The sequence below is a fragment of the Protopterus annectens genome, chromosome 9.part0 (genome assembly GCF_019279795.1).
Source record: "Protopterus annectens isolate FY-2018-M chromosome 9.part0, PAN1.0, whole genome shotgun sequence".
In the NCBI taxonomy this organism is placed as follows: domain Eukaryota; kingdom Metazoa; phylum Chordata; order Ceratodontiformes; family Protopteridae; genus Protopterus; species Protopterus annectens.
In genome coordinates, this window is record NC_056743.1 from 1,919,657,673 (window position 1) to 1,919,672,933 (window position 15,261).

A 15,261-nucleotide genomic window follows, 5' to 3' on the forward strand; every position below is an offset into this window, starting at 1 on the left:
TGTGCCCTAAGATGGGGGCATTGGTTAAGGCATGTTGTCTGTGGACATGGTCACAGCAAGAGACCCATTCACTCTTCATAGTTCTTGAGATTAGGGCAGGTCTTCTAATGTTGTATTCCTTACAAGACTAACGCCTTAGGGTCCAACTGCCATTACATTTGACAATATGACAGTGGTCTGGTATGTCAACAAGTGGATGGTGAAACCCAACTCTACCCCTTCATCTGAGGTGTAATGAGGCTATGAAAACGGGCCATGCTGATACCCTGCTTTCTTACTGCAATGCATTTTCCCTGTCAGGCCAGTTCTGTAGTAGACAAATTCAGTTTGTTCATACTGCTACCTTACAAATGGTACCTCTGTCAGTCAGTAGCAAATGCCATCTTCTATCACTGGCAAAGACCTTGCTTGACCTATTTCACATAATGGGCCATTGACAAATGCAGTAGCTACTTTTCCTAATTCCCCCACAGGAAGAAGCAACATAGGATGTTCTGGCCCAGCAATAGCAACCTGGTCTTCTGTATGATTTTTTCCCAGTTCCCACTGATACTGAAATTGTTTCAGAGAGCCTAATTTGATCTCCATTTAAACCATTAATGTATACCAGTTTGAAATTTCAGTGTTAGAAGACTCTTGTTTCTAGTGGCTTAATTTTCCACCTAGAAATATTTCTGAAATGTAGCACCTGATCTGTAATGACTCTTTCAGTATTCCTCAAGGAAGTGGTGATTTAAGAAGGATATTTCTCCTTTAGGCCCAAGGTATTCTCTGAATTTAGCCAAGTCAATCTGTTCAGCTTCTAGTTCTATCTCAAAAAATTCACACCATGGATATTCAAATGATTCTGATATATTATTTATATACAAAGTGTATTCCCCAGACCAACTATTTCTTTCATGGAGGAAGGGAAAGATGTATTCAGTAATGAAACAGATAGGTTCATTGGTTCACAAGGAAGTACTAGACTAGCTACCCTTTTGGGTCATTTTAAGCTTAGCCATTTTCCCTCAAAGGTGAGAATCAAACCCTGTACATTGCACCTGTGAGGTAAATATCTTAACTATTATGCCAATGCCCAACCCCCGTGAACAAGATGTTTTCCAAGTGGTTAGCTAATTGCTTTGGTCTGACCGCATTATTTTCCATTGTAATAAGTACAACAAAACATTGTGCACATGGAGCCCTTGATTAGTCTCCTAATCTGGAAAAAAAGCAATTTTGTTCAGTGCCTCTCAATAGTGTTAAGCTCTAGCCTCAGGCTTCAACATAATAGCAGTCAGTGCTAGTTACTGCAAAACAGTGGCAAGAAGTTTAATTGTATATCAAAAAGTATGTCCGTATCTAATACCTTTTAAAGCCATTGACAATTAGCTTCTAGCTGCTGTCTGTGTAACAGCATTAAATATTTTACAGTTTTCAAAGGTGTGAAACATTTCACACTAGTCAACTGGTACAACTAAAGCTCTGTGTACTACACAGAATTATGATCAGGTCTCTCCAGTTATAACCAAATTGCTATATGTTCTTGACATGTACATCAAAAAGCACTTTTCCAGCTTCACTTTGTTCTTCTCTCAGTGGAATTTCTGGACATCCATGTACTGAACGTGCATCTTGGTTATGACTGAAGACCCAGTCATAATCCTCTGTATAGTAAAGTGTTTTAATTATGCTCCGAATTTAGGAAGAAGACAAAGGTGATAAACATTGTTTTGTTGAACATATTTTGGCTCTGTTAGCCTTGAGTCTTTAACAGTACCCATCACAGAACAGTCTGAAGTATTTCCCTAGCTTTAAATGCTGCTATATATTTTGTTGTCACACAAAAAAATGAAACATAGCATTATGAACTGCCTAGCAGCTTTTAAAGCCATTTAGTCAGCAGATGAACACTGCTTCTGCCTGCTGGCTTTGTGGCAGTGCTAAGCGTTTTATGGGTTTCAAAGTTGTAAACACTTTGCACTGAGACTTTTTTTCTGAAGAGCAGATAAAACTTCAAGCATTGCAAAGAGTTATAATTGGGTCTCTCTGATCATAATTACTTATTATGTGTTCTCAGTGTGGATGTTGATGTCAAGATTCACCTCAGGAGCTTCATTTAGCTGTTATGGTGAATTTCTTGACATTCATGTCTTGAACCATAAAAGGCTGATTATAGCTAGAGACTTGATCATTTTCTGCTGGGTCTGATGAGGTTATTTATATTTCATTGTATCATGGCTGGAATTCAGAAAGGTTGCTGCAACACTTAGTCTATTTTGCTGCATGTGGTAACCATTTCCAATTCAGAGATAGCTTTATCACAGTGTTGCATCACAAAGAGGTGCAGCACCCTGGTGAGCTGTCTCTGTGGCCTACTGCAAATGCTAATGAAGCATTCAGAAAAGGTGATATATGCTAATTAGCCATATGCTCTCCCCAGAAATGCCTCCATTAAGGCATTTACACAGCTGAGCAACTGCTGTGTAAGGTAGTGCTGCTGGCCATGTTAATTAAATAGGCCAGAAGTTTGCTTTTTCACATTACTTTCAGTGGGTGAGAGCATGTTAGAGGTAAGTGCTGAGGAGTTTAACTGACAGGTAGTAATGGTGATGTGTGCACATGTGTGGCTGCAAATGTGAGTGTAAGTCAAGGGATGAGTGGTTTCAAGTGTGTGTGTGTGTGTGTGTGTGTGTGTGTGTGTGTGTGTATGTGTGTGTGTGTGTGTGTGTGTGTGTGTGTGTGTGTGTGTGTGTGTGTGTGTGTGTGTGTGTGTGTGTGATGTGTGTCTGACAGAATGGGTGAATTTGTCCGTGAGTGTAGTTGGATGGTGGGGGCTGTGTGTATGTGCGTGTGATGTGAGCTTGTGTGTATGCTTTTGTGCACGTGCATGAATATGTGTGTGTGTGTGTGTGTGTGTGTGTGTGTGTGTGTGTGTGTGTGTGTGTGTGTGTGTGTGTGTGTGTGTGTGTTTGTGTGTGCATGTACAGGGGGTTGTCACACCTCTACACTCTCTTAGACTAATGACCTTATTCCTTTATTCATTATCTTTTTATCCTGATGTAAAGCAATATTACGCAACCAACCCTGTTGTCTAGTGCCCCCCACCCATATGTCTGTCATGTTGCAAAACTATTGTTCTATAAATATTTTATGTTAGATTAGGATACTAATTAACTTCCCAGGTGTCCACCCTGTCCAATATTGCAGGATTTAGTCCTAGTTGTTGAAAAGGACTATATACACTTGATGCAGAAAGCAGTTCTTTGTATATGAAGAGCTATAGTCCTCTTCAACAACTAGGAGTTCATGAAAGGATAGCTCTCAGTGGGTTATATTTTCTGATCAATAAGAAGTATGAAACTGTAATGTCTGGCATTACTAACTGAATGTAATCATAATAATTTGCAAGAGTCAGCAACAACAAATGCTATATCAAGGATGTCCTATCAATTCAGGGATAGGTAGGAGGTGTGTGTGTGTGTGTGTGTGTGTGTGTGTGTGTGTGTGTGTGTGTGTGTGTGTGTGTGTGTGTGTGTGTGTGAATTCATCCATGAGTCCAAACTTACAAATATGCTTATTTAAACTGCTTTCATTTTATTCATTTGTATATACTGTACAGTTTCCTTGTTAATTTTCATTACCATATGTGAATTGTAATTCATTTTGGTTGGCCGTTGGATAGGGTTGTGTCTAAAAGAGTGCTTAACAAACAATAATTCACTAAGTAAATAAGGAAAAAGTTAATGAGGCTGCCACATAATAATTCATCATTAATTTCTCAAACATTATAACTAGATATGTTCTTGTGTTACCCCTGAAAAGGGACTCGTGTCTAGTGGGCTTATCAAGTTATAGCTTCCTTTGCTTGCCAGAAGAGCATTTGTTGGTGATTAGCTTTGCCTGCTTTTTCAAGGGCACCAAAAAAGAACAACAATGTGGGCAGCATGTAGGTTAGTAGTAAGATTTCTGCCTCACAGCACAAGGGTCCACGATTCATTTTCAGCCTGTCCTTACTGTCTATATGGTGATTGAAATATTCTTCCTGAGACTGCATAGGTTTTCTCAAGGTACTCTGGTTTTTTCTCATCTCCCAAAAATGTACTAATTGATAGGCAACGCTAAACTGTTCATATATTTATTGTATTTATCCTTCTTGCATGGTCTGAATCGTGAGTAAAAAAAAGGTTCAAAAGACAAATTCAGTTATTTAGATAACAAATAAATGAATTAAATGAAAAAATACAAAAGAAGTAGGTGTTTGAGTTGCTGTTTTAGAGCTGGGTTACCACGTAATGGCCATGGCTTAAGAATAGGTAGTGCGAGTTGTCATCCCCTGAAGAATGTGGCAGAGGGGTAATTTCCACATTTGTAGACAATTCCAATACATATTTATGAATTTAGCAGTAATGGTCCCATTACTCTTATATCTACTGTTATGGTGAGTTGTCAAAATATTGCATATTCTGACTTCTCAGGAAATATGAAACTGAAAAAAGATTACTCTTATTGCTTGAGTTCCTTAAGTCCTACTTGCAGAACTTTGTAGGAATAAGTGTTAAAATAATATAATAAAAAAGCAACATGTTTCGATTTAGAACAGGGAGATGGAATCTCTAATTACTGTCCAGACAAACAAGGTTCAGTTAGTGGGCTGGTCTCTAGAGAAGCCAGCCAGAGCAGAAGGGAAGTAAGTGCCATGGTTAGCTCAACCAAGCGAACTGTAATGAATCAAGGTACATACACTACATCTAAGTAAAAGAATGCAGTAGCAGGACCTTGGTATAAACAGGCATTTTACCTCATTTACCAGCAGACAGAACAGGGCTGATAGGAGTATCAGGAATCTCGTAGGCCCTTGTAGGGTAATGGCAGTTGTCCCTTTTTCTCTCTCTCTCTCTCTCTCTCTCTCTTTTTTTTATTTCGATGTCAGTTGTAGATAGGAGCAAGTGAGAAATTTGGGTTTGTGGCTTGATAGCCTTGTGGCTCCAAGCCAAAAAAAATAATAAAAAAGAATGTTTTGATGAATTGTTGGATAGTATTGCCTCACACACTTATGCTGTTTACTTATAAGGCTGATTTTTGTTCACAGATTCTAACAGGAGAAGACTGGAATGCTGTGATGTATGATGGGATTCAGTCTCAGGGCGGAGTTAAAAGGGGCATGATTTCCTCCATCTATTTCATTGTCCTCACTCTATTTGGTAACTGTATCCTTTTCTGCAACAAGTCTGCATTAAACAAGAGTGTATGTGTTGCGTTTCTGAGTCCTTAATTGGGTGCTGTTTCACAGACGTGATGCAGCATTACTTACGCAAGTGACCAGTAGAGAGCATGTCTATATTGTTAAGAAATGCCTGAAGAGAAAAATTACAAAAAAAAACGCCTTTATTATCACTACTGAAGGAATGCCATTTCTTAGTCAAAAGTGTTCCATGTTTATTCACTCAACAAAAGGTTGATGTGACTGAAAAAAAAGCCATACACGTTGCTTACTGATTTATCCTCCATTTCCTCCCTGGCCCTTCTCAGTTAGATACTTTGTCTATAATCCCCACTCCTACTACTATTCATTTTTTTCACAGGGTTTAAAGTGAATGGACAGCAGGACTGGGTTCAGTCACACTGCAATCAGGGAACCTTTTAAAATGTGACATGTTGTGAAGTGATAAATCAATGATGATCTCCACCTGAGTCACACATAAAAACATAATTGGACTTTCGGGGGAGAACTGGCAAAGTACCATTTCACAGAAAGGGAAGTGTTTGATAGGTACACTCTTTGGGAAGAGGTAGTAAGGTCAAAACAATGCAAAATTCAAGTATGGATAATACATAACCTTGATATGTGTCTAGAGAATGTTAATGTCAGATCTTCAGAGAGGAGAGAATCTGTGGTTCTTAACTGGATGTTTAAGTGCTAGTGGACCAACAGAGCATTTCATTATTTTTTCTTGCTAAGAAAATGAAAATTTTTTACTACAATGTTCAACCATATCAGAATACTAGCACTCTCCTTTGATAAATGGTGACTTAGCTCCTTTTCCCTCAAAATGTATGTTTCAGACTGTTTTATGTCATGCCAAAAAAGCCCTAAGTAGCTATATTAACATCAGGTGTCCAATGATGTGAGGACTTGTTTAAAATTTCTATCTTAAAAGCTTATTTTATGTATTGGTTAGTATCTTTCTGTGTTTAATTGAGAAGCTCCAGTATACATTGTGGTTTCTAGTGGGAAATTGAGTGGCAAATGTCAGCTGATGCCAGGGTGTCTCCAGCAGTTTTGATTTTAATGGAAAAAGATGCATACTTAGAGGGTGTTAATGGCCCTCTCCCCCAGGAAATATAACTGAGGCTTTGAGACTTTGCTAACATTGCGGCCTAAAATGAATCTTCTATTTGCCTTGACCTTGGTCAGTGCTTTGCACGGAATCCTAGATGCTGGACTTCTTACTTCTCCCATTTCATTAAGCAATGGTTGTTGCCAGATGAGTCCTGGTTTTGCTTTTGTTTGAATATCAGTGTCTTCTAATTGCAAAAGAGATGTTACATAATCTGCAGCCTAATTCCCTTTCTTTTCTGTAGCTCTACCATTTTGGCACAGTGTTTTTTCCTAGATATACCCTTTATATCTCCAAACTTGCTGGCTGTCAGGCCTCCATTACCATCCCCCATTCATTCACTATAAGGTCAATAGTAGCTAAAGCCCATTCATTTCTTGGCACAGGGGTGAAAGCCACCAACACCCATTCAACCCCTCCCCCCAGTTAAGGTTCGTGATAGCAGGACCATCATAAAGGCAAGAGGAGATTTACAAATACAGCCTTAATCCCTTCCTGGTGGTGGTGATGATATAAGCACCCACATCACTACAGGGATCAGAGTCACTTGTCCCTGCTGCATGCTTCTATACACACTCAAAGAATGGGAACCACTAAGTCCCACTCCCAAACAGGCATGCTGTCAAAAAACTGTACCTCTTCTATTCCCCTGCCCAGTTCTTCCAGCACCCAAGCCGCTAACTGAACTCTTGTTATCTGTGTCATGTACAGAATGCTACCCCTGTGCACTACAGAGCTAGGTTTATGCACACTCTTTTAGCCCAGTATATCTTCTCCTTCTCTTTGGTTTCAGTAGCTACCTGATTTGAAACCTGTGATAGGTGAGTATGGCTATAAAACTGACTACTGGCATATACTTAGTTAATTGTACCAATCTTCTCCTGTATTCTGGGCTGATTTGCTTTTACATCCTTAAGGATTAGTGCCAGAAGACATTAATTAATCAGTCAACATTCTTAAAGTGCTTATATATCTAAGGATCCAAAGGTTATTAGTTTAATCACCATAACCAGACTATAGTCTGTCAGACTAAAGATGTTGTTTTATCTTTATCGCACCCCCGGACTTCCTTGATTTGGTGTACCCAGTGGAGATTATAAATATGCTAACTGTAGTTTGCTGATTTTTAATTTCTCCAAGTCTTTTGGGTTTCTAATACCATGACAGGAATGGACCCCATTCCTAAGTTAAAGTATAATTAAAGTTCATGAAATTAGTATTGTTTCACAGTTTGATGACAGCCAAAAGTGCTCTTTGCAGCACCTGCAATGTGCCCAGTAATAACTCCTTCTGCAATTCGTACGGTGTTACATGAATTGGTAACATATCTAAATACGACTGCAAATTCTTTTTTATAAGATCCGTTGCTCCTACTACTATTGGAACTGTATGGGTATCTTTCTTCCACATGGCTGTCATTTCTGCCTGCAGATCCATGTATTTTATGACTTTGTGTCTCTCTGTACGCAAGACACTGTAGTCACTGGGTATGGCAATTTCAGTGATCAATGCTACTTTTGTCTTCTTTTCTTGGACCACTATATCCAGGTTTCTAGCATCTATCTTTTGAACTTTTGGTATAGGGTGATCCCATGTGATATAAACTTCATCATTTTCTATGATTCTTTGTGGCTCATGTTTCCAGTGTTTTTCAGCCACTTCGATACCATAATGTTTACACAATCTCCAGTGTAACAGTCTCGCCACATTATTATGCCTTTCCGTATACAGTCCCTCGGCCATTAGTGAGTCGCAAATGGCAACAAGGTGTGTGACTGTTTCCAATTCGGTTTTACAAAACCTACATATGTCTGTTTCTCCCACATGTTCAAGGAACTTTGTAAACCAAAGTGTACATAGCCCACTATCTTGAGCTGCCAATATTAACCTTTCATTTCTTGGTTTGAATTCACTTCTCCTTAACCATTCCTGCTTTCGTTCTTGATCAACATCAGGCTCTTCCAGAAGTTTTCTATACTTGCAACTATAGTTATGTTTTTTTCACATTTCTTGCCTTCTCATCTTTTCCTTCACCTTATATTCTTTCTTTTGTTTTTTGGCACATTCAGTTGCTGCCTGGTTTTTATTGACTTCTGATTTGATTTCCATTCCTGCTTGATATCGATATGCTTCTGCTAAAAAATTGCTGACAGTTTGTGCCATATGATGCCCAGTCTTGTACAGTAACAGTTTCCTTCTGGTACCTGGTTGTAGGTAAACTGAGCCCAGTGCTAGTTTTGATTACCTTATTTTATCTGTAGTACTACATTTTTGGGCAGCAGGGATACATATCTCAAAACCTGCAGACGTTGAAAATAGGTACAAACGTCCTTGAAAAGTAGGTACATCCTGCCAAAAATATGGGCATCTAATTAACATAAAATTTGAATACCAAATAGCACAACGCTTTCTGCTTCAGTAGAAATGTGGGATGCTATTCAGAAGCACATATTTAATAAACAGAAAGTGGATATGCTATTTTAAATTTATTACTACATTGAACTAGTAGTTGTAATCCTGGCACCGTGCTGTCTTCTCTTGCACTTCATTTTATAGGTCTGTAGACATTTTTAAGTTATAGCCATGTGCTGCACTCAGTAGCTTTTGTATATACAAGTCTATGTGGTTGATCCTGAACAAGGAAAGGGCAAAGGTCCTATGAATTCCGTTAGCAATGTAAGACGGTAGAGCTTTTGCAGATCAGTAACTAAATAAAACATTTTTAGCACAGCATATTGTTTGTCATCATAATTGCTTCTCCTAAATCCCAGATTATCAGATTATCATTCTCGATATACCTTTTATAACATGAGAGCTTCTTTTATATTGAGGCCTCCCTCACAAACTCAGGAACCTCACATGGCCTTCCTGAAAACACTAGAGGGGATAAATGTATCACCAAACACCATCATACTAGGTGACTTCAATTACCCTAATATAGACTGGGTACACTACTCAAGCCCAAACACCCTAGCCCAAAAGTTCCTGGAATTCATAAACTCAAATGCCATGGAACAACTAGTCACCATCCCCACAAGAGGAGAAAACATACTTGATCTCATCATCACGAACATGGGAGCACAATGTTCAACACCGGAAGTATACCCCTCACTGGTGAGATCAGATCACAAACTAATCTCGCTGGAGGTCCTCATCCCACCCCACCTGAAATAAAAAGACCACAGTAAAGAACTTCTCGAAGCCAACTTCACACTTCTAAAGACTAGTGTGGTCTCCTTTAAGGCCCCCGAGCGCGGAAAACAGTACTCAAGCCGCTGAATCACTTACAAATGCCTTCTACCAGCACCTGCAGGACTGCATGGATAAGGCAATCCCAAGCAAAACAAAGACTCTTTGTACCAAAGGCAAGCGTCCAGTCTGGTGGACCCCAGCCATAAACAAACTCTACAACAAAAGGAGGAAGCTACTACAAGATAGAGCAAAATCCTTAAAAGGTAAGACACCCTTGATCACTATAAGTAAAAACTAAGAGCTCTCATAAAATCATCCAAAGCAAATTTTGAGAGAAAAATAGCTAAAGACTCAAAAGACAATCATAAGGCCTTCTTTAGCTATGTTAGAAACCTGGGAGGAAACTCCCAGATATGTTCAGAACTAGTTCAAAATGATGTGAAGATTACTGATCCTACAGACATTGCCAACATACTGGCTGACAGGTTCAGTGCAAACTTCTCCCCTCCCTAAAGGAGAGATATCTATACCAAGCGATTGCAGCCCCCCAAACATCTCCAACGCCCAAGTGAGAACTGCTCTCTCCAAAGCAAAAAACACAGCATCCATGGGACCTGATGGTGTCCCCGGCTGTGTGCTCCACGAACTCAACGAGGAATTAAACCCACAGCTAGGACAGCTGTTTAATCATAGTCTTACCTCTGGATATGTACCCAGGGAGTGGCGCACTGCAACTGTGGTCCCACTTCACAAAGGCGGTGCCTCCACCGACCCTGAAATTACCGTCCCATTAGCTTGACAAGCCTTATCTGTAAAGCCATGGAGAGGATCATAATGGACCTCATAAATAAAGACATAGGGAATTTGCAGACTTTGGATCCATCCCAGTTTGGCTTTGTCAAAGGCAGATCATGCCTTCTAAACTTGGTTGACTTTTTCAAACAGTCACCAAAGCCATTGATGAGGGAAAGGCAGTCCATACAGCCTACCTCGATCTGGCGAAGGCCTTCGATACAATACCCCACTCGGGTATCATTGAAAAACTCATCAGCTTAAATGTTAAACCATACATCACAAGATGGGTTGCAAACTGGCTGAGTGACAGAACCCACAGGGTCAGAGTTGCTGGCGCCATGTCAGACTCAAAGCCTGTCACAAGTGGTGTACCACAGGGCTCAGTCCTGGGCCCACTCTTGTTTGGCATCTACTTTTCCAAGTACAAGCAAACACAGGAGGGTTATGGCTGACAAAGTTTGCAGATGACTGCAAACTGGGCCATAGTAGAAAACACATCTGACACAGATATCCTTCAGAAGGGTCTCACAGAAACGGATAACTGGTGCCAGAGCCATGGCCTAAAGTTAAATGCCAAAAAATGCATAGTCATACCCTTCGGGAAAAACAAGGTTACCCCTAGCTACCAAATAGGTGGCAATCCACTGAGCACAGAAGAAGTTATCAGGGACCTGGGGACCCAAGTTGATAGTAGTCTGTCATTCGACACCCATGTAGCCAAAGTAGTTAGGAAGACCTTCTACATTGCCCACCTTATCATGAAAGGATTCTCATCTAGATCAAGGGAGGTCATAGTCTCCCTATACTCATCACTCATCAGACCAATGATTGAGTACAATGCCCCATTCGGAATGTATCTAACCCGACACCTGCAGCAGCTTGAGAGGCCACAAAGTTCCTCACCAAAAGGATAAAGGGTCTCAAACATCTGTCCTATGCTGCCCGACTGAAAGAACTTCAACTCTATTCAGTCGCCACTGCTCAGAGGTGACCTTTGCCTGACATACAAGGCCATGTCAAACCCAGATTTGATGAATATGCTTCACCTCAAAAATCTAGATCCGTCAGAGCCACAAGGGCGGGGACTTAAACCTTGACACAGCTATTAATAGGATGTGCTGGAGGGATAGATTCATCACCCAAAGACTCCCTATGCTGTGGAACAAAATCCCGGTATATGTGAGGCAGAGCACTTCGCTGGCCTTGTTCAAGAGAAATCTTGACCAATGGATGGGAGATCGCAGATATACCCCAGGGATTACCTCAGTGTCACTGCTCGACAGAGGCACAGCAAAATAATGGGTATAGTTCCCCATACTAAAGGGGTGGCATAAGCCACAAAACTATGGGCTAGGCTTGTAAATGCCCTCGGGCAGATAGCCTAGTATGAACCTATGAACCTATGAACCTATATATTTAGTGAGAATATGTAGGACGGTGCAGTGGTGCAGCTGGTAGCATTGTGCCCTCACAGCAAGTTGCGTTCCTGATCGATTCTCAGCTGGAGTGCCTTCTGTGTGGAGTCTGCATGTACTCTCTGCATCTGTGTGGGTTTCCTCCAGGTGCTCCAGTTTCCTCCCACATTGCAAAGACATGCATCTGGAGCATTTCTCTCCGGGCCTCCACTAAAAATTGACTTTTTTCCAAGTCGGACTTTCCTGGTTAACAAATAACAAATAAATATCTAGTTGATTTACTCTTGCCAGCTTTTCATTATGGAAGTCTTTTTTGTTGGAGAGTCTTTTCTGATATATTCACACAAGCATAAATCTAAACTGTGCAGTGAACTTTTATTCTCTTCAGTTACGTACTGAAATGCACGAAGGAACTGATAATTTTGTTAATGCAGTTACAGTTAATGCCGCTGGATCCTCTGAAGTCAAGTGCGTGCCTCTGTAGCTATTGATACCACTCAGAGGCATACTGATGGCCTGCAATTATTGACCAAAGAAAACTTTCTTCATTTATTGTTACACACATCTCTCTTTCATGAGCATATTTTTCTCATATTTCTCTTAGAAATGATCAGATAATATTTTCGTTGAGCACACTTATCTGACATTTCTCACTGAGGTAATCAGATAACTTCTTTTTGTTGTTCTTTTTTTTTTTGTTTTCTTTTATCTGGTGACACGAGAGAAAACTTCAGGGATTCAAGCATCTTACTTTTGCATACTTTGGTAATGATGTAGTCTTTTTGTTTTTCTCCATCTTTCAAAGTATGGAAATTCTGCAGCTCTCCATGTACGTTAAGCATTCCCACCAGCTGAGTGTCTTCTTTAAAGTACAAAAAATGTACCTTTGAAGACAATATAAATTTGGAAAACATATAATTTCCTGTTTGCATGGTTACTAACTTCCCCAGCCTCTGCTAGTTCTTATTGCAACCACAATGAATTTTGTAATACTGCAACCCATGTGAAAATGCCTTAATGACTCCAGATATGTTTACATACTGAATTATTGAGTATTATATTTTAAATTTACACTAAAACCAGCTGCTATGCTATGCTGAGTGCAGTAGCACGCCTACACAACACACAACAATGCCATCTTGCCAACTACATTATTTTTTTAACAAAAAAACTTTATTTATATAAATAAAAACAAACCATATCAACATAATTTTAGTTGCAAACATTGTACATCACAAACCATATTGACATAATTGTAGTTGCAAACATTATACATCACTTTTAATATATCCAGCCATTGTCAGTCAAGCATTACATAGCTCATTCAAATCCTGGCTTCTTTTAAACCTTGTTCCTCCTCTGCATGTATTTTTCCCATAATTCTAATTTTTCCTATGTAATTTGCTTCTAACCTTTTCTAAAGATCCAAGTTCTAGTTGTTTTATTTCTGTTTCTATATTCACTACTTTTTGATTTCCAGTTTTTAGTCATTGCTTTTTTGGCGGCTACCATAATTAGACACAGCAAGGCATTACTATGTCTAAGCAATTATGTGCTGTACCCTACCCCAAAAAATAATTTCCTTAGTTACACCAATTTGCTCACCCAGTATCTCTGACAGAGCTGTCTACAGGGAATCTTTAAAGTCTGCCAACTCATTACACTCACATAAAATATGTTCCCTTTTACTTCTTTTTCCCCATCACACCTCCAGCATTTGCTGTCTACCTGAGGAAAAATTCTTTGGAGTCTACTTGGGGTATAAAAATACTTATGTAAACACTTCCAAGCAAAGATTCTAAATCTTCTAGACTTTGTTGCATATTTGGGAGACATACATATATCCCTTCATTGTTTCTTTGTCAATTGCTTATCCAGTCATTCTTCCCAATCCTTTCCAGCCTCCTCGGATTGATTCTTATAGTTATCATGCAATATTTTGTATGCTCTCCTAATTATTCCTTTTTTTAACAGCAACTTTTGTTCTAGGTTCTACTAAAAACGTTAACAGTGCTGATCTTTTGCTTAGATCCCCCTATTTCTTTCTCTTTGCCTATATGATGTCAATCCTTGATAGGGAAGGCAATCTCTATACTGCCGTCCAAATAAATTCTTGGCCTCTTCCCTTTCTATTATATTTCCCCTCTCTAATTTTTGCTCCCAATAGCTTACTTCTTTTACCAGTTTTGTCCAATAAATTCCAGCCCCCTCTTGCCTGTTGTCTGCATTCATAATTGCAGTCTTCCCTATCTGCAGAATCTCCTTTCTCCATTCTTGTGTTGGCTTAGGTGTTAGAATACTTTCTGCTACTTTATGAATATGATATTCTGCAAGGTTATTGCTATTTTCCTTAAGGATCTGCATCCAAAATTCCCTTCTGTCATTTCCACTTTGAATTATAGGTTTCTGCTTGTGCTATGTATAGGAGCCTTAACTGTGTAGCTCTGAAATACCCCTTCAAACTGGGTAAACCAAAACTGCCTTGTTCAATTGGAAGAATCAGCTTATCTCACTTGACTCTTGTCATATTCCACTCCCAGATTAAATCCTTCAACTCTTTATTAATTGCTATACACGACTTCTCTTCTGACTGATAAAAATATGCCTAACCTGTATATAAAACTAATTGGACTAAAAACATTTCAACTGCTTGCATCTTACTCTCCATAGCCATATAACTGAGCTTCCAACTTCTCAATATTTGTATTATCTCTTGTCTAGTCTCTTCCCACATACCCTTAACTGCCACACCGGTATCATTTTTAATCCATACTCCTAAATACTTCATTTTATCATGTCCTCATAAGTATGGATATTGCTGAACCAGTTTGTGTGTGGGTACATAATTTATTGCTATTACCTTTGTTTTAGCTTCATTAATTTTGTATTTTGAAAATATTTGAAACTGCCTCAAAATGTTCCAGAGCACTGAAATGTCCTTGTATGGTTTTATCAGGTATAAAATAATATTATCTGCAAATGGAGCCAGAATTTCTTGACTACCCTACCAATTATATCCTTGAATTTCTGAGTCTCTTATTTTCTTTGGCAGTGGTTCTAAATATAATGCAAATAAAAGGGAAAGAGGACACCCCTGGCTGGTTCCTCTGCTCAAACAGAAATCATCAGAAGGGAGCTCACCCACTTTAATTTTCACCTCAGATCCCTTATATATCATCCTAATGTTATAATTTTATCAGGGAATACAAATGCTTCCATTTCCCTGCTCTTAAACTCCCAACTAGCTTTGACAAATGCTTTGTCTTCATCAAGACCCACTAGCAACAGTGGTATTTTATTACATTCAGCTTACCTCTAGATAATCAGTGTTCTGTTAATGTTGCCAAATGTTTATCTTTCCCCCATAATACCACAATGATCCATGTTTATCAATTTTGGCATCACTTTTACCATTCTTTTATACTTTATAGAGATAAACACTTTATACTCATGGTGGTTTATGATTGAAATGGGGCTGTATAAAGCTGGAGCTGATATGTCTTTATCCTCTTTAGGTATTACAGCCACCATCACTT

The 15,261-nt window shown here is 39.3% G+C and overlaps 1 protein-coding gene across 1 annotated transcript in view; it reads left to right on the top strand.

Moving 5' to 3' along the window:
- Positions 1-15,261, top strand: part of CACNA1A (calcium voltage-gated channel subunit alpha1 A) — a 3,713,953-nt gene that overhangs the window by 1,395,652 nt on the left and 2,303,040 nt on the right. Inside the window, exon 13 of the mRNA XM_044082385.1 lies at positions 5,075-5,192. Within this exon, the coding sequence (XP_043938320.1) occupies positions 5,075-5,192 (118 nt within the window). The remainder of the gene's footprint in view (positions 1-5,074; positions 5,193-15,261) is intronic.